Source organism: Hyperoodon ampullatus, assembly GCF_949752795.1.
Source record: "Hyperoodon ampullatus genome assembly, chromosome: 12".
NCBI lineage: Eukaryota > Metazoa > Chordata > Mammalia > Artiodactyla > Ziphiidae > Hyperoodon > Hyperoodon ampullatus.
Genome location: NC_136925.1, coordinates 580,661 through 604,133, shown reverse-complemented (window position 1 = coordinate 604,133; position 23,473 = coordinate 580,661). Strand labels below are relative to the sequence as shown.

General features: G+C 37.2%; 1 protein-coding gene across 29 annotated transcripts in view; it reads right to left on the bottom strand.

Moving 5' to 3' along the window:
- Positions 1-23,473, bottom strand: part of SNAP91 (synaptosome associated protein 91) — a gene marked incomplete at both ends in the record, with an annotated part of 154,046 nt that overhangs the window by 61,193 nt on the left and 69,380 nt on the right. For all 29 annotated transcript variants that reach the window (XM_079716444.1, XM_079716417.1, XM_079716439.1 and 26 more), the window contains 2 exons: positions 12,201-12,228; positions 17,817-17,887. In XM_079716444.1, the coding sequence (XP_079572570.1) occupies positions 12,201-12,228; positions 17,817-17,887 (99 nt within the window). The remainder of the gene's footprint in view (positions 1-12,200; positions 12,229-17,816; positions 17,888-23,473) is intronic.

The window sequence follows — 23,473 nt, the reverse complement described above, 5'->3', positions numbered from 1 at the left end:
CATATACATATATATAAAGGGTGAATCACTTTGCTGAACATCAGAAACTATCATAGCATTGTAAATCAACTACACTTCAATAATAAAATAAAATAAAATCAAAGCCAAACATATTTTCTAAACACTAAATTAGTGGGAAAGATCTTGCTAGCTGCCAAAAATGGAAAAAAAAAATTAATTGTAATGACTGCTGTGAAACCAAGGCCATTATTTTCTTTTCTGCATCCTAAACAGATTTCATGTAAAGTCTTCTCAGATGCCTTTAAAATCTAGAAATGTAACTTACAAGATAGTTCACAGATGGCAGAGAACAATTCCCAAACAACATTCAAATCACTGACAGCTTGAGGATAGCCCATCACTAATATGAAACAGATAAAACTAAAAAAGTGAAATAAAACCTAACATTTATTGTCCTGGGCTGGTTTAAGCAGAGGACTTAATAGTCAGCTAATATATCAAAAAAAATGTTTGTTTAGTAACTATCCTAACTCTATTTGGTATATTTAATTTGCTTGTATTCACAAGAGAAAGATTAACAGCAATCTCAAACCAGTCCACCAATACTTAGTTCTATAAGTGGAAACGAGACCTAACAGCAAGCAAAATGCACAAAGACCAAAGTCAAGCAAGGGCCATCAGACACTGCTGTAACAGGACATCTAATTTCAAGTAGACCAAACTTAGAGGAAGTTTGAAAAAGAACAATTTAAGAAAAAGGACTGAGAAGATAAGAAATGTATAGGAGTTTCCAGACTTAAATAGTATCTGTTTAATAGCTGTTTGTCCAAGAATATAACTAATCAAGAAGTCAAAATCCAAAGATACACAAGTGCCAAGTGCTCAGCACTTCAAGAAAGACAAACCCACGAGCAGTATGCATGCTGTCGCTCAGAAAGGGTGAACTCAAACTTTGCTCTTCACCAAAAATTTAAAATTTCCAAATGGAATGTGAAAGATTATCAAGGGGATAGAAAGGACTAACATTAATTTGCATGTCATCCATTGTGGACACTGACAACTCTGAAATAAATTAGTGGTTTTTTTTTTTTTTTTTTTTTTTGTGTGGTACGTGGGCCTCTCGCTGTTGTGGCCTCTCCCATTGTGGAGCACAGACTCCGGACATGCAGGCTCAGCGGCCATGGCTCACGGGCCCAGCCACTCCGCGGCATGTGGGATCTTCCTGGACCGGGGCACGAACCCGCGTCCCCTGCATCAGCAGGCGAACTCTCAACCACCACGCCACTAGGGAAGCCCAGGGTTTTTTTTTTTTTTTTAAACGAATATATGTGGGCTTCCCTCATGGCGCAGTGGTTAAGAATCCACCTGCCGATGCAGGGGACATGGGTTCAAGCCCTGGTCCAGGAAGACCCCACATGCTGTGGAGCAACAAGGCTGGTTCGCCACAACTACTGAGCCTGCGCTCTAGAGCCCATGAGCCACAACTACTAAAGCCCACGCGCCACAACTACTGAAGCTCATGTGCCTAGAGCCCATGCTCGGCAACAAGAGAAGCCACCGCAATGAGAAGCCCGCTCACCTCAATGAAGAGTAGCCCCTGCCTGCTGCAACAAGGAAAGCCCACGCACAGCAACGAAGACCCAACACAGCCAAAAATAAAATAATAAAATAAATCTATAAAAATAAACCAATACATGTAAATACCTTAGAAAGTGATGTTTATGAAACACCAGGGAGAATGTAATGATAGCAATGAATCTACCAATATAAATGCAGAAATGAAGGTCTTCAAAGGCTCATTAAAAACTGCCTTGTAATAATAAGCTCTGAAGAGATGCGGGAGGTATGAAAACAGAACCAAAATAATCCTGTTATTACAAGAAGAAAAGGTCAAAATTCAATTTGGTGAAAACGCAGGAACAGACCATCTTCAAGGATTCCAGAATTTTACCACCCTCTACTCAGCAGCCGTATGGTGGAATTTTTCCACAGACATAATGATTTTATTCATTTTCCTTTTAATAGATCTTTATTGGAATAAAATTGCTTCACAATACTGTGTTAATTTCTGTTGCACAACAAAGGAAATCGGCCATATGCATACACATGTCCGCACGCCCCCTCCCTCTTGAGCCTCCCTCCCATCCTCCCTATCCCACCCCCTAGGTCACCGCAAAGCACCGAGCCGATCTCCTTGTGCTATGCTGCTGCTTCCCACCAGCCAACTATTTTACATTCGGTAGTGTATACATGTCAATGGTACTCTCACTTCGCCCCAGCTTCGCCCTCCCACCCCACATCCTCAAGTCCATTTTCTATGTCTACCTCTTTATTCCTGCCCTGCAACTAGGTTCATCAATACCATCTTTTTTTAGATTCCATATATATGTGTTGGCATATGGTATTTTTCTCTTTCTGACTTACTTCACTCTGTATGACAGACTCTAGGTCCATCCACCTCACTACAAATAACTCAATTTCGTTTCTTTTTCTGTTTGAGTAATATTCCATTGTATATATGTGCCACATCTTTATCCATTCATCTGTCAATGGACACTTAGGTTGCTTCCATGTCCTGGCTATTGTAAACAGCGCTGCAATGAACATTGTGGTACATATCTCTTTCTGAATTATGGTTTTCTCAGGGTATATGCCCAGTACTGGGAGTGCTGGGTCATATGGCAGTTCTATTTTCAGTTTTTTAAGGAACCTCCACACTGTTTTCCATGATGGTTGTATCAACTGACATTCCCACCAATAGTGCAGCATGGTTCCCTTTTCACTACACCCTTTCCAGCATTTATTGTTTCTAGATTTTTGGAAAATGGCCATTCTGACTGGCATAAGGTGATACCTCATTGTAGTTTTGATTTGCATTTTTCTAATAATTTGTGATGTTGAGCATCTTTTCATGTGCCTCGTGGCCAACCGTATGTTTTCCTTGGTGAAATGTCTATTTAGGTCTTCCACCCATTTTCTTTTTTTTTTAACATCTTTATTGGTGTATAATTGTTTTACAATGGTGTGTTAGTTTCTGCTTTATAACAAAGTAAATCAGTTACACATATACATATATCTCCATATCTCTTCCCTCTTGTGTCTCCCTCCCTCCCACCCTCCCTATCCCACCCCTCTAGGTGGTCACAAAGCACGGAGCTGATATCCCTGTGCTATGTGGCTGCTTCCCACTAGCTATCGATTTTATATTTGGTAGTGTATATATGTCCATGCCACTCTCTCACTTTGTCCCAGCTTACCTTCCCCCTCCCTGTGTACTCAAGTCCATTCTCTAGTAGGTCTGCATCTTTATTCCCATCTTGCCCCTAGGTTCTTCATGACCTTTTTTTTTTTTTTTTTTAGATCCCATATATGTTAGCATATTTGTTTTTCTCTTTCTGACTTACTTCACTCTGTATGACAGACTCTAGGTCCATCCACCTCACTACAAATAACTCAATTTCATTTCTTTTTATGGCTGAGTAATATTCCATTGTATACATGTGCCACGTCTTCTTTATCCATTCATCTGTCGATGGACACTTAGGTTGCTTCCATGTCCTGGCTATTGTAAATAGAGCTGCAATGAACATTGTGGTACATGACTCTTTTTGAATTATGGTTCTCTCAGGGTATATGTCCAGTAGTGGGATTGCTGGGTCATATGGTAGTTCTATTTTTGGTTTCTTAAGGAACCTGCACACTGTTCTCCATAGTGGCTGTATCAATTTACATTCCTACCAAGAGTGCAAGAGGGTACCCTTTTCTCCACACCCTCTCCAGCATTTATTGTTTGTAGATCTTTTGATGATGGCCATTCTGACTGGTGTGAGATGATATCTCATTGTAGTTTTGAGTTGCATTTCTCTAATGATTAATGATATTGAGCATTCTTTCATGTGTTTGTTGGCAATCCGTATATCTTCTTTGGAGAAATGTCTATTTAGGTCTTCTGCCCATTTTTGGATTGGGTTGTTTGTTTTTTTGATATTGAGCTGCATAAGCTACTTGTAAATTTTGGAGATTAATCCTTCGTCAGTTGCTTCATTTGCAAATATTTCTCTCATTCTGAGGGTTGTCTTTTCATCTTGTTTATGGTTTCCTTTGCTGTGCAAAAGCTTTTAAGTTTCATTAGGTCCCATTTGTTTACTTTTGGTTTTATTTCCATTTCTCTAGGAGGTGGGTCAAAAAGGATCTTGCTGTGATTTATATCAGAGTGTTCTGCCTATGTTTTCCTCTAAGAGTGCGATAGTGTCTGGCCTTAATTTAGGTCTTTAATCCATTTTGAGTTTATTTTTGTGTACGGTGTTAGGGAGTGTTCTAATTTCATTCTTTTACATGTAGCTGTACAGTTTTCCCAGCACCACTTATTGAAGAGGCTGTCTTTTCTCCACTGTATATTCTTGCCTCCTTTATCAAAGATAAGGTGACCATATGTGCATGGTTTATCTCTGGGCTTTCTACCCTGTTCCATTGATCTATATTTCTGTTTTTGTGCCACTACCATACTGTCTTGATTACTGTAGCTTTGTATTATACTCTGAAGTCAGGGAGGCCGATTCCTCCAGCTCTGTTTTTCTTTCTCAAGATTGCTTTGGTTATTCGGGGTCCTTTGTGTTTCCATACAAATTGTGAAATTTTTTGTTCTAGTTCTGTGAAAAATGCCAGTGGTAGTTTGATAGGGATTGCATTGAATCTGTAGATTGCTTTAGGTAGTATAGTCATTTTCACAATGTTGATTCTTCCAAGCCAAGAACACAGTATATCTCTCCATCTATTTGTATCATCTTTAATTTCTTTCATCAGTGTCTTATAATTTTCTGCATACAGGTTGTCTCCTTAGGTAGGTTTATTCCTAGATATTTTATTCTTTGTGTTGCAATGGTAAATGGGAGTGTTTCCTTGATTTCACTTTCAGATTTTTCATCATTAGTGTATAGGAATGCAAGAGATTTCTGCACATTAATTTTGTATCCTGCTACTTTATCAAATTTATTGATTAGCTCTTGTAGTTTTCTGGTATCTTCTTTAGGATTCTCTATGTATAGTATCATGTCATCTGCAAACAGTGACAGCTTTACTTCTTCTTTTCCTATTTGTATTCCTTTTATTTCTTTTTCTTCTCTGACTGCTGTGGCTAAAACTTCCAGAACTATGTTGAATAATCGTGGTGAGAGTGGGCAACCTTGTCTTGTTCCTGATCCTAGTGGAAATGGTTTCAGTTTTTCACCATGGAGGACGATGTTGGCTGTGGGTTTGTCATATATGGCCTTCATTATGTTGAGGTAAGTTCCCTCTATGCCTACTTTCTGGAGGGTTTTTTATCATAAATGGGTGTTGAATTTTGTTGAAAGCTTTCTCTGCATCTATTGAGATGATCATATGGTTTTTCTCCTTCAATTTGTTAATATGGTTTATTACACTGATTGATTTGCATATATTGAAGAATCCTTGCATTCCTGGGATAAACCCCACTTGATCATGGTGTACTTCCACCCATTTTTTTAATTGGATTGTTTGTTTGATATTGAGCTCCATGTGCTATTTGTATATTTTGGAGATTAATCCTTTGTCTGTTGTTTCATTTGCAAATATTTTCTCCCATTCTGGGGGTTGTCTTTTTGTCTTGTTTACGGTTTCCTTTGCTGTGCAAAGGCTTTTAAGTTTAATTAAGTCCCATTTGTTTAGTTTTGTTTTTATTTCTGTTCCTCTGGGAGGCGGGTCAAAAAAGATCTTGCTGTGGTTTATCTCAAAGAATGTTTTTCCTATATTTTCCTCAAGAGTTTTATAGTGTCTGGTCTTAACATTTAAGTCTTTAATCCATTTGGAGTTTATTTTTGTGTATCGTGTTAGGGAGTGCTCTAATTTCATTCTTTTATGTGTAGCTCTCCAGTTTTCCCAGCACCACTTATTGAAGAGACTGTCTTTTCTCCATTGTATATCCTTGCCTCCTTTGTCACAGATTAGTTGACCATAGGTGTGTGGGTTTATCTCTGGGCATTCTATCCTGTACCATCGATCTATATTTCTTCTTTTGCACCAGTACCATACTGTCTTGATTACTGTATCTCTGTGGTATAGTCTGAAGTTGGGGAGCCTGATTCCTCCAACTCTTTCTTTCTTTCTCAAGATTGCTTTAGCTATTCTGGGTCTTTTATATTTCCATACGAATTGTAAAATTTTCTGTTCCAATTCTGTGAGGAATGCCATTGGTAGTTTGCTAGGGATTGCATTGAATCTGTAGATTGCTTTGGGTAGTATAGTCATTTTCACAATATTGATTCTTCCAATCCACGAACATGGTATATTTCTCCGTTTATGTCATCTTTGATTTCTTTCATCAGTGTTTTATAGTTTTCTGAGTACAAGTCTTTCACGTCCATAGGCAGGTTTATTCCTAGGTATTTTATTCTTTTTGTTGCATTGGTAAATGGGAGTGTTTCCTTAATTTCTCTTTCTGATTTTTCATTGTTGGTGTATAGGAATGCCAGACATTTCTGTGCATTAACTTTGTATCCTGCTACCTTACCAAATTCACTGATTTGTTCTAGTAGCTTTCTGGTGGCATCTTTAGGATTTTCTATGTATAGTATCATGTCATTGGCAAACAGTGACAGTTTTACTTCTTCTTTTCTGATTTGGATTCCTTTTATTTCTTTTTCTTCTGATTGCTGTGGCTAGGACTTCCAAAATTTTGTTGAATAAAGTGGTTGAGAGTGGACAGCCTTGTCTTGTTCCTAATCTTATTGGAAATGCTTTCAGTTTTTCACCATTGAGTATGATGCTTGCTGTGGGTTTGTCATATATGGCCTTTATTATGTTGAGGTAGGTTCCCCTATGCCCATTTTCTGGAGAGTTTTTTTAACCATAAATGGGTGTTGAATTTTGTCAAAAGCTTCTTCTGCATCTATTGATATGATCATATGTTTTTTATTCCTTAATTTGTTAATGTGGTGTTTCACATTGATTTACATATATTGAAGAATGCTTGCATCCCTGGGATAAATCCCACTTGATCATGGTGTATGATCCTTTTAATGTGCTGTTGGATTCCACTTGCTAGTATTTTGTTCAGGATTTTTACATCTGTGTGTATCAGTGATACTGGTCTGTAATTTTCTTTCTTTGTGATCTCTTCTGGTTTTGCTATCAGCAAGATGGTGGCTTCATAGAATCCATTTGGGAGTATTTCTCCCTCTGCAATTTTTTGGAAGAGTTTGAGAAGGATGGGTGTTAGCTCTTTTCTAAATGTTTGCTAGAATTCACCTGTGGAGCCATGTGGTCCTGCACTTTTGTTTGTTGGAAGAGTTTTAATTACCGTTTCAATTTCATTACTTGTGATAGATCTGTTTACATTTTCGAATTCCTCCTGGTTCAGTCTTGGAAAATTTTACATTTCCAAGAATTTGTCCATTTCTCTGTGCTTGTCCATTTTATTGGCATATAGTTGTTTGTAGTAGTCTCTTATAATCCTTTGTATTTCTGCAGTGTCAGGTGTGATTTTTCCTTTTTCATTTCTCATTTTATTGATTTGCATCCTCTACCTTTTTTTTCTTGATGAGTCTGGCTAAGGGTTTACCTATTTTGTTTATCTTCTTAAAGAACCAGTTTTTAGTTTTATTGATCTTTGTTACCGTTTTCTTTGTTTCTATTTCATCTATTTCTGCTCTGATCTTTATGATTTCTTTCCTTCTACTGACTTTGGTTTTCTTTGTTCTTCTTTCTCTAGTTGTTTTAAGTGTAGGGTTAGATTGTTTCTTTGAGATTTTTCTTGTTTCTGGAGTTGAGATTAAATTGCTATAAACTTCCCTCTTAGAACTGCTTTTGTTGCGTCCCATAGATTTTGGGCCTTCGTGTTTTCATTGTCATTTGTTTCTATGTATATTTTAATTTCTTCTTTGATTTCTTCAGTGATCTCTTGGTTATTTAGTAGCACACTGTTTAGCCTCCATGTATTCGTGTTTTTTATAGTTTTTTTTCCTGTAACTGATTTCCAATCTCATAGCATTGTGGTCAGCAAAGATGCCTGATATGATTTCAATTTTCTTAAATTTTCCAAGGCTTGATTTGTGACCCAAGATGTGATCTATCCTGGAGAATGTTCCATGTGCACTTGAGAAGAAAGTGTATTCTTCCACTTTTGGGTGGAATGTTCTATAAATATCAATTAGATCTATCTGGTCTATTGTGCCATTTAAAGCTGTATTTCTTTATTTATTTTCTGTTTGGATGATCTGTCCATTGTTGTAAGTGGGGTGGTTAAAGTCCCCTACTATCATTGTGTTACTGTCAATTTCTCCTTTCATGGTTGTTAGCATTTGTCTTATGTACTGAGGTGTTCCTTTGTTGGGTGCATAAACATTTATAATTGTTACATCTTCTTCTTGGATTGATCCTTTGATCATTATGTAGTGTCTGTCCTTATCTCTTGTAACAGTCTTTATTTTAAAGTCTATTTTGTCTGATATGAGTATTGCCACTCCAGTTTTCTTTTGATTTCCATTGCATGGAATATCTTTTTCCATCCCTTCACTTTCCGTCTGTATGTGTCCCTAGGTCTGAAGTGGGTCTCTTGTAGACAGCATATATATGGGTCTTGTTTCTCTATCCATTCAGCCAGTCTGTGTCTTTTGGTTGGGGCATTTAATCCATTTACATTCAGGGTTATTATCAATATATATGTTCCTATTACCATTTTCTTAGTTGTTTTGGGTTTGTTTTTGTGCGTCTTTTCCTTCTCTTGTGTTTCCCACTTAGAGAAGTTTCTTCAGCAATTGTTGTAAAGCTGGTTTGGTGGTGCTGAATTCTCTTAGCTCTTACATGTCTGAAAAGCTTTTGACTTCTCCACTGAATGTGAAGGAGATACTTGCTGAGTAGAGTAATCTTGGTTATAGGTTTTTCTCTTTCATCACTTTAAATATATCCTGCCACTCCCTTCTGGCCTGCAGAGTTTCTGTTGAAAAATCAGCTGATACCCTTATGGGGATTCCTTTGTATTTTATTTTTGTTTTTCACTTGCTGATTTTAATATTTTTTCTTTGAATTTAATTTTTGTTAGTTTGGTTTATATGTGTCTTGGTGTGTTTTTTCTAGGGTTTATCCTGTATGACACTCTCTGTGCTTCCTGGACTTGGGTGTCTATTTCCTTTCCCATGTTAGGGAAGCTTTCAACTATAATCTCTTCAAATATTTTCTCAGACCCTTTCTTTTTCTCTTCTTCTTCTGGGACCCCTATAATTCGAATGTTGGTGTGTTTAGTGTTGTCTGAGGTCTTCAATTCTTTTCATTCTTTTTTCTTTATTCTGCTCCTTGGAAGTTATTTCCACCATTTTGTCTTCCAGCTCACTTATTCATTCTTCTGCCTCAGTTATTCTGTTATTGATTCCTTCTAGTGTATTTTTCATTTGTTATTGTATTATTTATCTCTGTTTGTTTGTTCTTTAGTTCTTCTAGATCTTTGTTAAACATTTCTTGTATTTTCTCAGTCCATGCCTCCATTCTATTTTCAATATTCTGGATCATCTTTACTATCATTACTCTGAATTCCTTTTCAGGTAGATTGTCTATATCCTTTTCATTTATTTGGTCTTGTAGGTTTTTACCTTGCTCCTTCATCTGTGACATAGGTTTTGCCTTTTTTTTTTTTTTTTAAATGAGTGGGATTGTGTTACTCTCTTACTGGTTGTTTGGTCTGAGGCTTCCAACACTGGAGTTTGTAGGCTGTTGGGTAGAGCTGGTTCTTGGAGCTGAGATGAGGAACTCCGTGAGACCTCACTGCGATGACTATTCCCTGGGGCCTGAGGTTCTCTGTTAGTCCAGTAGTTCGGACTTGGAGCTCCCACCACAGGAACTTCGGCCCAACCCCAGGCTCATGAACCAAGATTCCACAAGCCACGTGGGGTGGCAAAAAAACTCCAAAAAACAAAAAAAACTGAATACCAAAGTAAAAAATAAAATTAGACTAGGAAACTAACAGATATGTTAGAGAGAATATAAAAATAAAATATAGATGAATCAACCAGAAGGTACATCAGTACCAGAATAGTAAAAAAGAGGAGGAGGGAAAAGAAAACAAAAAATGGGGGGAAAGGCCTTGGCTGTGGAGGGCAGGGAGTAAGCAAGGGTGAGGTATGGGCAATTGGTGGGGCCAATGCTCAGGACCTACAGGGCTGGAAAAGGCCCTGGGGACTGTGGGTGGTGGGGCTTAGGCTCAAGGAACAGAAGGGGGTCAGGCGTGCTCCCCACCCCTGGTCTCAGAGGGCAGAGGATCTCACCTTGGAGCCCAGCAGGCTTCCTGAGTTCAAGTAGGTGGGGCAAACGCCCTCCTCTCCTCTCTCGCTACTCCCAGAGGGCCACCTCCCCCCTGCCCCCGCCTGCCTCTCCTGATCTCCCCGGCCTCCCTCCTATGCCCCGAGGACCAAGGCGGCCGGCAGGGAGGGGTGGGCCTTGGTGGGGAGGGGACCGGTCTGGGAGCTCAGCAGGCTCCCCATGCCCGAGTGGGTGGGGCAATCACCCTCTGCTCCTCTCCTGCTCCTCCCACAGGGCCCCTCCCACCTGCTTCTCCCCATCTCCCCAGCCTCCCTCCTGTGCTCCCAGAACCCACGTGGCCTGGAGGGGGCTTTGGATTGTAGGGGACCAGCCTGGGAGGTCAGAGGCTCCCGCGGCCCCAGTGGGCAGGGCAATCGCCCTCTGCTCCTCTCCCGCTCCTCCTGGATGGCCCCTCCCACCTGCCTCTCCTGATCTCCCCCGCCTCAGGGGCACTGATCTTGTCTGGCATCCACTTCTCCTCCCCACTCAGTCCCCCTACGTCCTACCGGTTCACTTTGGGTTTTCACCAATCTCCTTGGGCATCAGAGTCCCCCACCAGTGGCCAGCAGGCTCCCTAGTTGTGGGGAAATGCTAACTCTGCATCTTCCCACACCATCATCTTCTCCCATGTGACATAATGATTTTAAACCTGGCTCTGTAGCAGAATCACCAGGGAGCTTAGTTTGGTTGTTTCTTTGTTTGTTTGATTGTTGGAGCTCCCTGAGGGTCTCTTGGGCAGCCAGCCAGGTATTGACATAGCAAAGGGTGTCTGGGGTACCCTGTGCAGTCATAATGCCAACCTTCTTGTCTGTAATAACAGCAGTTATGTAACAGAAATTTGGCAAAGAGGAAAGAGCACATTTATCACATTTTTGCAATGAAAATGGCAATGTGAAAAATACAATGGCAAATGTGAACTACTGACTTATAGAAGTAAATACTCTTGTCACTAACAACCCTAATCCTGTCCTTCAGGATGCTAAAGGAGAGAGGGAGGTGAAGGAGTTGTGACAGTTATTATGGTAGACTGTCTAAAAGGCATGCTTGTAAGGATACCCAATGACAATTCGTTTCTCTACCATCAAAGCAGGCACAAAGTTATGTACCTTATTTATCTCACAGGGCTGTGATTCAGAGTACGTGAAAGTGCTTTGTAACTAGTAAGCTGTTAACACTGACACATTTGTTTTCAGTTGTAATATAAATGTATGAAAATTTCGTCTACTTAAAGAAAAATTTAGTCCAGATAGAGGGCTAAGTAGACATTGCTATATGACACTGCTATATGACTAAGAAACTAATATAAAGGGGAATACATAAAAACTTACCTTTCCTCAAGAAATTAACAATAAAATTACCATATGATTCAGCAATTCCACTTCTGGGTGTAGACCCAAAAGAACTGCAAACAGGGACTTGAACAGATACTTGCACACCATGTTCACAGGAGCATTATTTACAATAGCCAAAAGACGGAAGTGACCCAAGTGATCATTAATGGATGGATGGATGGATGAACAAAATGTGGTACACACAAAGAATGGAATAGTATTCAGACTTAAAAAGAAAGGAAATTTCTGACATATGCTACAACATGGATGAACGTTGAAGATTCTATGCTAAGTAAAATACGCCAGTCACGAAAGGACAGATACTGAAGGACAGTTCTACTTATTTGAGGTACCTAGAGTAATCAAATCCATAGAGACAGAAAGTAAAATGGTGCCTGCCGGGAGCTGGGGGTGAGAGTGGTCGGAGAGGGGGACGGGGAGTTAGTGTTTAAAGGGTACAGAGTTTCAGTTGGGGAAGATGACAAATGTTCTCCAAACGGATGATAGCGATGGCTGCCCAACAATGTGAATGTACTTAATGCCACTGAACTGTACAATCAAAAGTTGTTAAAATGCTCAAAACAAAACAAAAAACAAACTTACCTTACTTAATGGAGAGGGAGCACCAGATCTAAAAGGCAACCAAAAAGAATTAAAACTGGATATACATGAATACATTTGTAGAAGCACTTAAGTTTGATGGTTGGTCAAGCATTAACTTGTTTATATACAGACGACTTTTTTAGTAATGGAAAAACTATTTTTAAAATATATTTTATCTTTTACTCAATTATGACATCTGCTTCCAATGTCTCCCATCCACTTAATTTCTAGTATTAGAAATTCTTAAATTCAAAATCTTTTTTTTGGTATCTCTAGCAACTCAATTAATTATTCTAATTGACCTTTATTGCCCACATTCATCAAAAATAAACTGTTCAAATTGGAATTTTAAAAAATTTGCCAAGACTTGGGAAAAATAATGCTTTACAGAATTAAAAAAAATCATCTGGTTTATTATTTTTAAAAGTTAGAAAACCCATTAAGGTTAAAGCATATTGTGATTCATTTAGTCATAATTGTGATACATAAAAGGAACACTAGAACTAAAAAAAAGATCCCTACAAGCCCTGTGCCTGATGTGTGTCTCAGCTTCCATACTGAGTTGAGACACATTGTGCATACTCCACACTGTGCGTACTCCTAGAGATTGTCTGGTTTTTTCATGGCTGTAATGAAAACTCTATGAGAAATATTCCCATTATCCTGTGAGAACTTGGGAGCTGGAAAAAGAAGAGTAACCTCAATGCTTGTGTCTAAGGGAGTGAGGGAAAATCAGGAAGAAATACATTTTTTTTTCAGTTAGATTGCTGGTAGCACTGATTATATATATCATTTCTAGCAAAATGCTTCAGAGACAACTGCCTAAACAGCTTAGGTTTTACTAACCTGAGTTGGTGGAAAATAAATTAGTAAGGAAACAAAATGAAGAAAAAAAGACATTTCAATAAGAAGACTATCGTCAGGGTGTCAGAGGATGTCAGGGATGCCCTTCTACTTATCTACAGAGAAAATATCACACGTGGCAGGAGTAAAATAAAATCAGCAGAGATTTAGTAACTGGAGTTTTGTACAATATCATGAATTTTTATTTTATTGGATATAGCAAAAGAAATTTAACAATATTATATGCCAGATTAATACCTCTTATGTTCAACTTCATTTGCAAACACAAGCCTGCCATTTCCTGTCTAAATTTAGTTTTCACTTAAAATGAACATGAAAGCAAGGGCTAACTGAGATTTCTGTGATATAAGGAAGATAGAAGCATAAGGGTTACACTCGATTAGGTTATGTGTAGTTGGGCTGTTATCTTCAGAGTAACATATTCTATGAAGAAAGGATATATGCTTCTCTATGTTGCTCACTAAGGGTCTACTGAAATAAATGGAATCACAGTGTTCTCTATATCTCAGAAACTTAGGAACCTAAAAATCTAGTGCTGAGGTTGAAAATTCCCTAATGAGTTTTTGGTTAATAATTCCTCCACTCATACCATTTTTTTTCTCTTTACATATGGGGAAAAGGAAGGGAGTTAAGTCTAAATAAAAATCCAAGAAAATAATAGCCTTAACTCTGTAAAGAAAACATAGAAGCCATCTGATGTGGTCAGTTTCTAAGAATGAGTTAATTGAAATTAATTTGTTTCTCTCTCAAGTGATTTTCATGAACCAATTCTTAGTGGTACTGACACAGTGAGCAATATTAATACAGAAAAGAGAACTGAGGATGAACGAGAACTTTTTGAACTGTATTTCCAAACTAATACATAAAAGTTTCTAACATATTCTATACTCTGTAGCAAAATAAAGACATAGTAAAAATGACAGAACTTCTCTACCTACTACTAAAGAATATCATGCTCATACCCAAGTACAAAATATCATAATTGGCACAAGAATCACTTTGTCAAGCTCTTGCATGAGTGCTATTACTAAATGACACTTGTAGCTACCCCATGGATTCAGCAAAAAAATCTCCTGTCTCCCACTATCATCCCACTTAAAGCACTGTATCTTATTCATCTGTCTTCTCCACTATATGGCAAATTTTTTGAAGGAAGCGAACCTATCTCATTGTTTTATATCAGATAAACATATTAACCAAAATAAACTAACCAAACATCTTAAAAATAAATTAACCAAACATCTTAAAAATTATTTTGTATGAAACTAAACTGTCAGGATGTATGACTTCTGTTCCCGTGGACCAGATCCAGGTTTTGCCATGATTTCATCAAAAAGGTAGAACCAGAGGTGCTCCCATTGGGGCCACAGCTTTAAAAAGCATCACTCAACACTGATTAAAGTCTGAGAGCTCTGAGGCTCAGAGGTAAATAACTCGCCAAAGTCTCATCATTCTTTAATGGTGGATTTCAGGCTCCAGTCCAAGTCTGTCTGTGCACATTTCACATTCCAGCCTGTCCTGACAAAAACACAGGGGAGCCCAGCACATTTGTTCCTCCCCTACACAACACACAAATTGCTTCTTTTTACCTGTTCCTCAGCTGATTTTCTACCCTACCACTGGCTCTTCGCCCTTTATAAAAGAAAATGCTACAATCTTTTGTATATAATGACATTATTTAAAGCCCGATACTTATTTCAATAACTTCAGCTAGAGAAATTTAGTACACGGTGAACCTTATTGGGGGAAAATAAAACACGAATGTAATTTTAGAAGAGAATGAAGGACCCATAGATCCTGTAAAATGTTACAAACAAATCCATGGGTTTCTATGATGAACACAGAAAATGCTAAGGTTTACACTTCCCATGTATTAATGGTAAAGTATCAAAAGAAGAAATTTTATTTCTTATTCACAACACTAATCCCTACAGTTTTTGGTCAAAAACGCTAGCCAGAAAGACAAACAAAACGCAGATGTGAAAAACCTATCTCTTCCAAATAATTTTAATTACAATAAACTTGAGTTTCTTGCACCCTCAACACTTAGTAAACTCACATATAAAATAAAATCAATTTCTCTCTTGTTCTGTGGAATTACAGAAACAGACAATATATAAAGGCATATCACACAGAATTGCATAGAATTTCAAAAACGAGTATCAGTGGATATAAGGCACTAAATATAAAAGGCCTACGTATTTTTTAGTAGACATTTGAAAATGCTTCATTTTATGCACTTACTTGACTTAGAGGTCAGAATAGTTTTATACTGCTACCAGAAGACAAAGAAAACCCGCTTAAGTAATTAATTTTCTTAATAGCATTGTCTTTTGGCACTCCTGCCATGTGCCATAGGGAAATCTTTTGTTTACTAAACAAGTGAAAAAGTCTTTGATGTCTAAAATCTAAGAGGGATATCTGAATATACAACTAAGAGAGTCTGTTAGTCTTGATCAGAGAAGACCAAAATAAAACTATTAATGTGAGCCACCTTAAGAGAAAATTTTAAAAGTATAATGAAAAAACACAGATGTGTAAAATGGACAGAAATCAGTTTTCAATGTTCTAAATACCAAATGTGGAATTTTAAGAGTGTTTTTTGCATCTTTAGGAATAACCAAATGCAAAAAAAGTCACTCAATATAGTACTCACCCTTCACTTAAGGTCCCAGGTAAGCACAAACATACAAAGAAGAAAATAGTTAACTACTATAGTTCATTTATTTTAAAAATAGGGAATAAGCAAAAGACAAGTTCATAGGTGGTCTCAGCCAATTCAGAAAAGAAATCTGATAAGCATAAAATGATTTTAAAGGAGAGAGGAAAATTACGCTCAGTACAAGGTAATTCAAAACAGAAGATCATTAAGTTCATATTTTACTACTCTTGGAAATGTTACCAAGTGTCCATAGCCAAACAGTCCAAAAATAGTTGGCAGCAGCCACAAGGGGGCGGCTTTAGAGCTGAAGTTAGGGCTGATGAGATCCACTCTAGGAGGCGGCTTCTCACAGGATTGCAGCCCTGGCAGATTTCAGGAGGGAAGAGGGTGGACCTGTGAGGGGTGCGGAGACCTGAGGGGGTAATAGGGCAGAGAAGCTGACTTGCACCCATGCGCATCCTGAGTTGCCCAAGGGAGAGAGGCTCTAACTCTGGCATATGCATATTTCCTCAGCTAAAGGGATCCATCTGCCACAGGAAGAGGGACATTTCTAGGGCTTCCTGCCTCCTTTGGCTTAAATCCTAGGCGACTCATTTGGCTTCCCAGACACTCTAATACGGGAGGGGTGGGAGGAGGCAGCAATTACTGGAAGCGGGCACCCTCTTTTGTGACTTAATATACTCGCATGTCTTTTCAGTTGACATCAATCTACACACACAAGTCTGATCGTCCATGGCCACACTGAAGTAGGGACAGACCTTGGACAATGGTACAACCTTGACAGAGCCCCTGAGAGGTCCTGTTATCCATCATTCCAAATAGGTCTGCCATCACAGCCTGAGAGAGCCCTACCCCGTTGTTTACCATCGAAAACTTAAGACATGCAATAATTTTTATACTAACTTGGAAAAGATGACAGAAATCACCCTTAGCTAAACAACAGGCAAAAGAGTGACTCAAGGCACGAGAGTCTAGATTCTGGGAGAATGCCCAGAGAGAAGCAAGCAGAAAGGAGGTGCATTTTGATAGCTGTATCACAGGTAAAATCCACGATCAGCCTACAGCCCTGCAATGAGCAGTTCACGGGTTGTCTCTACCAATTTCTGCTGTCGATCTAAACAGAATCAACATAAAGCTTGGATCACCAACAAAAACAGATTTCAAGCTGACTCTGTAGAGAGAGCTACATTATGTTTTTAGGTGGAGATAATGAAGTATAAAATAGTCCCTGACCTTAAGAATCAGAAAATCCATTTAAACCACATATCGGGGCAGGGGAGGTGGGGAGGAGAGTCATAAAACAGTGTGGTGCATGATTAAGGAAGCCCTCATGAGATGGCCCTCCCAAGATGCGTAAAATGCACGCACGCAGAGACAAGGAGGGGAGGCACCCAAGATTAGCAGAATTACACTCTGAGCGAGGTACAAAGACGGGAAAGTACCAGGTCCTGTGAACCAACAAGTGTGACCCCGGCTGGAAAGAAGACAAAAATGGAACCTGGATATTTTTGGCATGCAGTCAGGAAAAATGGTCAAAAATCTAAGTGTCCAAACAGAAAGGTTGAAAATCTACTAAAACTACACTTATTGCTGCTCAACTGCTACTCTGTCTAGAAAAATAACTGTCAAGTGTCAGCAGCATGCCATGCTGAAGGGTCCACCTGGGGAGAGTCTGAAGTCCAGAAAGCCATTCCTGAAGGCTCTGCTTTTTCACAGTAGGGTTCGTAACATAACAGAGTGTTAAAGGCTGCTTGGGAAATTGGGTTCCCAATGATGACAGCCTCAATTTTTAGCATGAGCAATTCTTTTTCTGAGGATTGTGAGTCCCTTCTGAGGGCAAAATAATAAATAAATCAGCAAGTCCAGCCAACACAGGTACAACCTACTAGTTTGCTGAATTAGCCTGCAGATAGATTACCTATAATGGGGTCATGATGTCATAAGTTAATGGGAAGGGTAGGGGTTTTGAGGGAACTCAGGATAATTACAATAAAGCATACCCTAAAACTGTAGTACCGTGATAAATCTCACTGTATAAAGAATGACTCTAGTATTTTTCATCTTATTTAGAATATACAACTAATGCGTACTTGTTTCCAGGTTTCTTTCCTTCTAATGTATTTAGATGCTGTTCAAGGGTCTCCATAAGACTGCTGGGAGCCTACAATAAGAAAGTAAAAAATAAATGTCTGCATCGCTTTCTTTCAAAATAAATACACTGGAACATCACTGTAACTTTGTATAGTGCAGGTCTGGGCACCCTAATACATATGGGAGATAATTTCATTCCAGGGTCTTTTGGTACTTAGATATTTAAATTCCGCAGAATCTCAAACAGGCCCATCATATATATACTTAACTTCACTGCATAACAAACAGTGTTACAGTGTGGTTTCGGTGTAGAAATGACATTCGATAGACTTTTACTAAGATATTACTTAAATGTAGTAAACTCAATTAAATCAAGTTCACCATATGTTTCCATAAGACCACAGTAAAAAAAGTAAAGGTATTTGTATCCAAGTCAAAAATATAAGTGCCCAAATAAAAACTTACAGAAATATGAAAATACAGTAAAATCTCACTTACCCATATTTGACAGAAATATTAGGGAAAATTACTACTTTATTAAAAAAGAGAGGGTAAGTGAGAGTTGTGGGGAAAAAAATACAACTTTAATAGTCAACCACAATTAAGATTTTCTTATTATTGACCTATGTAATTTATATACATAATAAAGTAACTTTAGCAAATATTAATGTTATAACAGACTACTGTGTTTTGGCAAATTTAATATATTTCACCTCTTTTATTAAGAAGTACCTGAATGTTTTTATCATATTTTAGGCAATATAAAGTGATGGCATTTTTCTGTATATTAGGAGAAGAAATAATAGGTTTATATAAATATTCCACCCCATCTATTCCTCAAGCATTAGAAATTTACCTTCACCTTTCTCGAACAATCTTAACCCAAGTTAGACTTTAACAGCAGCATAGGCATTCAAAGACTGGCATAACATTTATAGATACATTTAATTTTGACAATTATTCTTAAAATTAATATAAAATTAATTTTGAGAGTTTTTTTTTTTTTTTTTTTTTTTTTTTTTTTTTTTTTTTGCGGTACACGGGCCTCTCCCGTTGCGGAGCACAGGCTCCGGACGTGCAGGCTCAGCGGCCATGGCTCACAGGCCCAGCCGCTCCGCGGCATGTGGGATCTTCCCGGACCGGGGCACGAACCCGTGTCCCCTGCGTCGGCAGGTGGACTGTCAAGCACTGTGCCACCAGGGAAGCCCAATTTTGAGGGATTTTAAAGTAACTATGCTAACTGCTAAAATAGTATAACTGTACATTTTACATTGCACCTATAATGACAAATGAAAATAAAATTCTTATTAAAATTGTTTAGTACATTTAATATTCATTTTAATTTCACTAATAGACATATACTGCCTTAATAATATTATATATATAATTATGTGAGATTATTGTACATGTAAATTACTAAGTGAGCCACACATAAATTTATAAATATAAATTAGTAAGTGAACAAAAATATTAACTTGATCAAAGTGACGAAGGTAGGGTAGAAAGGGACAGCCCTGTGAAAGTTATATAAAAAGTTAATTACTGTAGAGTAGAAAAAATGACTTTCAGGAGATATAATAAATTTTGAAAGTTATAAAAATTAGAATTCTTAATATAGCTCAGGTAAAAGGTGACTTAGCAAATTCCAGTAAACTACAACTAGGGGTATACTTCTAAGTTTTAACGAATGAATTTTTAAGAGATAAAGGAAATTTTGCTCTATAGAAAAATTGTAAACTACTTAAGATGCGCTCGCTTAATATACAGAATGTGTATTGTAACTTTAAAAGGAAGAAGACAGAAATGGCTTAACGATTTTTAGATGAATTCACACCTGATAACTTCCATTATAATTGTCATAATAGTAATAATTATAATTGTCATAATAATGGAACCTAGGAGGCCCGGGCATATAACTTTAACCTTTTTGGTTTCCATTCTTTTCATTGGGATCACAGTAAGGAAAAATATATCAAGCCATAGAACCTCTCTCCAGTTGGAAGATTTAGGTCCTCTGAATATTAAATGCAATGTAAAAGAAATGTGATTCTGTGCTAAACCTGTTTAAGAAACGCTATTTATAGTTATAAAATAGAGAACAGTATGGGATAACAAAAGAAGTAGTATTTTTTCCTATATAGTTTCTTAATTATGTAAAACAAAAAAACCAAAAACTAGGATGATAGTTTGCAATTTCATTCTTTTTGTAAAGTTTCTTAATAATTTAAGAAAAAAATTAAAGATAAAGTAGTAGTCACTAAAATCACAATAGTGGAGAGAAATGTGACCAAGAACACAGACTACAAAACTGACTTTGTCTTTAAGTGGTGTTATTTTGCAATGCATTGCACATAAAATTAAGTTTGGAGCATTTTAGCTTAGAAGTTTAAAAATGCTTCATCATTTATATCTCTTATTAGGACATGTGAAATCTAACAGAAATAAACTCCTCAAACATTTTTGGAGGGAAAAAAACTATTTTGATAGTAAAGTTCGTTGAGTGTAGGAATACTGGCCTTCTGAGCTCTATGGCACTGAGCACATCCTGGCATGCAGCAGACAAAAATGAAAACTGTCTCAAATTTCCAAGGGGCAAAACTTTGAGAATGCCTCTGCTGTTGTAAAAGGAACTTTAGTATAATTAGCAGTATCTTTAGTTGCTTATTTTAAATAATGCTGAAGTCAACAGACCTATCAGGTGAAAATACCAACCCAAAGAACAAGAGGCAGCTTGTGAAAGCTAATAAATAACAGTGATATATCATGGTTACCGATTCATCAGTGGTACAGTCTTTAAAAGGAGACTTTTCTTTACCAGTAGTTTTCAGATCAACCAGAATTCCTGACATCAAAACCTAAGATGTTTTTCATAAATGGAGAGATATTAAATTCGGAACACATGCACACACACCAACCAGGAAATACTATTTTGAAAATCCTTTTCTTGAAACAAATTCAGAGCTGATTGTGAGTACAGGATCAAAAAGGAAGCATCCATCTACAATTCAGATGCTTTAGATCCTAAAGCATCATTAAAAACAAATGGAAATAAAAAGCAACCAAAAGGTCATTCACATTTTTTGATTATTAGATCTAAGAAACCATTGGAAAGTGCTGAGAAGGAATATTTCAGTTCTGGTATCATATTCACTTCTTATTCAATACAGTATTCTGAGTGTTTAAAAATGTTTTTCATTGGTATTTATAAATCATTTAAAGTGCTGTTATGATGATATTATATGCACAATTTAAAAAGGGCTACAGATGACCACACTGGTATTTACTGTACATTTTCTAACCAGAAAGACATCCATTCAATCCCTCTGTTTCATCTTGCTGCAAGAGGAACTCTAATCCTTTCTCAGTTAGGAGCAGCCTTTCCCTACTCCCAGTCAATAGGTAGCCCTTCTGGTCCCCATCATCTCTTTAATCCTCTTCCTTGCTGGTTATTTTTGTTCATCGCCATGGCTAGATTCAGTGGCCATGGCAGCCACAGAGAAGCCTGGCAGAGAGTAGAACCCAATCTCACAGGTCTCAAACAGAGCCCACACTACCTGGCATTTCTGACCCATCTCCAGATTAGTTCTTGTCTAACACTATCTGAAGGACTAACCCTAGAACAGCTCACATTCCAGCTTCTGTCTGACCAGACTGTCACAGTGGGTCTAAAGCCCCAGCTCAATGACAAGCCTCCAATTAGACCTGTGGAAGGGTTCTAAATAAAAATTAGGGAGTGCGTTTAGCTCTGCTGCTCATGAACCCAACAGAAATCACAATTCAGTAACTTATTAAGAAATTTCAGAAGCATACAAAACTTTTGAATTGAGATTTAAATATACACTGGAGAAATGAACTAGAGGATTTTTTTAATAAGGAGATAATTTCAAAATAAATGTTAATACTGAAGTCTATGTGGCTCTTCAAGTCATAACAAAAGCAAAGGATAGAATGTTACCAGTGTCTAATGAATCTCTACCACAGAATCGCTTTCTACTAGACCCAGAGTAGGATTTTATCTTCTTTAAGGATGGGTCTCTGTTCCCCAAATTATAATAACACAGAACATACATCAGTACATAAAATATTATGCCTCTGGACTTCTTGAGAGAAGATTATATAAACTGTAATGAATATAACAGTATCATTAAAAATTAAAGGCAAGTATGTAAATCTGTCAATGATATGCTACAATTTTCTAATTTTAAAAACAGAAAAGTATTTAAGTATCCTTTTAAACCTTTCTTTATCTCCCTTCAGACTCTGCCCAAACTGAGATAAATGAGGACCTATTTTCTTCTTAACCTGCCAGCCTCTCTAACGACATGACTAGTTTTACTTCTGTTCCATGGTGAGAGCAGTCTATACAGTTGAAATAGAGATGATTTACCATTTCTAAAAGCTATTCATTGAGTTAAATATTTAAATATCTACATTTTTTAGGTTAACATGTAGTTGGGTTATTTTTAAAATCTGCAATGTAAATGTTAATGTTAATAATGTAAATAATTAGATAATTTAAAATGAAAGCACAGTGATTTTCTTTGCTTTTTATTACAGTGGTACAAAATTAATAAATCTTTATTAGATTATAATCTAATAAAGAAATTTTAATAGTATTTTATGCACACAATTTTTAGCCATATCCAAGATGATACCGATATCTTATTTAGGTATGCACCTGATCAAAGAACACTATCTTCTCATAGTAGCAAAAATATTTTATAGTAATATTCTGTCTATTAGAAGGCACTTTCCCCCAACTTTTAAATAAAAAAATACAATGCCATCATTTTCTGAATTGTTCTGTGAATTTTATTTATGAAGAATTCTTGGTATTTAATTGGTATTTTAATAATGTAAATACAGAGACCATTACTTTGGGTTTCCCTAATTTTTAATAAAAATTTAAGGTTAACATTTAAATATAGAAACATTTTAAGGGATAATAAGATAATAAATTATTAAATACATTTTGATACTATTAAAAATGGGTAACCTTTCATTATGACAATTTTCTTCAATTACAATAACTTTTTTTTATTTGCAAAGACAGAAACGTCATATATTCATTACTGGTATATATGGTAGCAGATCTTAACTCTCTCCTATCATCTATTTCTAGTTAAAGAACATGTTTGGAACAGAAATTTACCATAGCAGCATGACAAGTTGATTAAACAAAAATAGTTCCTGCCAATTATGAGAAAGGTCCTACAGTAATTCTGCACATGTGAATGATCTTGATTCTACATCCAAGGAGCCGTACAATGTACCCTCTTAACAGATAAAAGGATTGATAAGGAAGCTCTACTATTGTTTTTGCTTCCTAGATAGTCCCCAGAAAATCACTCATCTATCACTATTTTTTTAAAAAAGGTTCTTTTGTATATAGAAATTCCTCCCCTTCACAAGGGAGACAAAAATCAGTGTATTGAACAGTAGAACTACAACATCAGTGTTCTTGCTATTCGTGCCCCTCCTCCATCCCTGGGGCATGTTGAAAACTAGGAGAAGCAGCAGGAAGAACAGTTCAAATGTTCTGATTACATGCCTATGAATAGTCACGTTTCATGGATAAAACACTTTTTAAACATTTCAAGGCTTCCTTTTGATTCAAGTTTAAGAATGAAAAAACGAGCTCAATAATTAAATACCA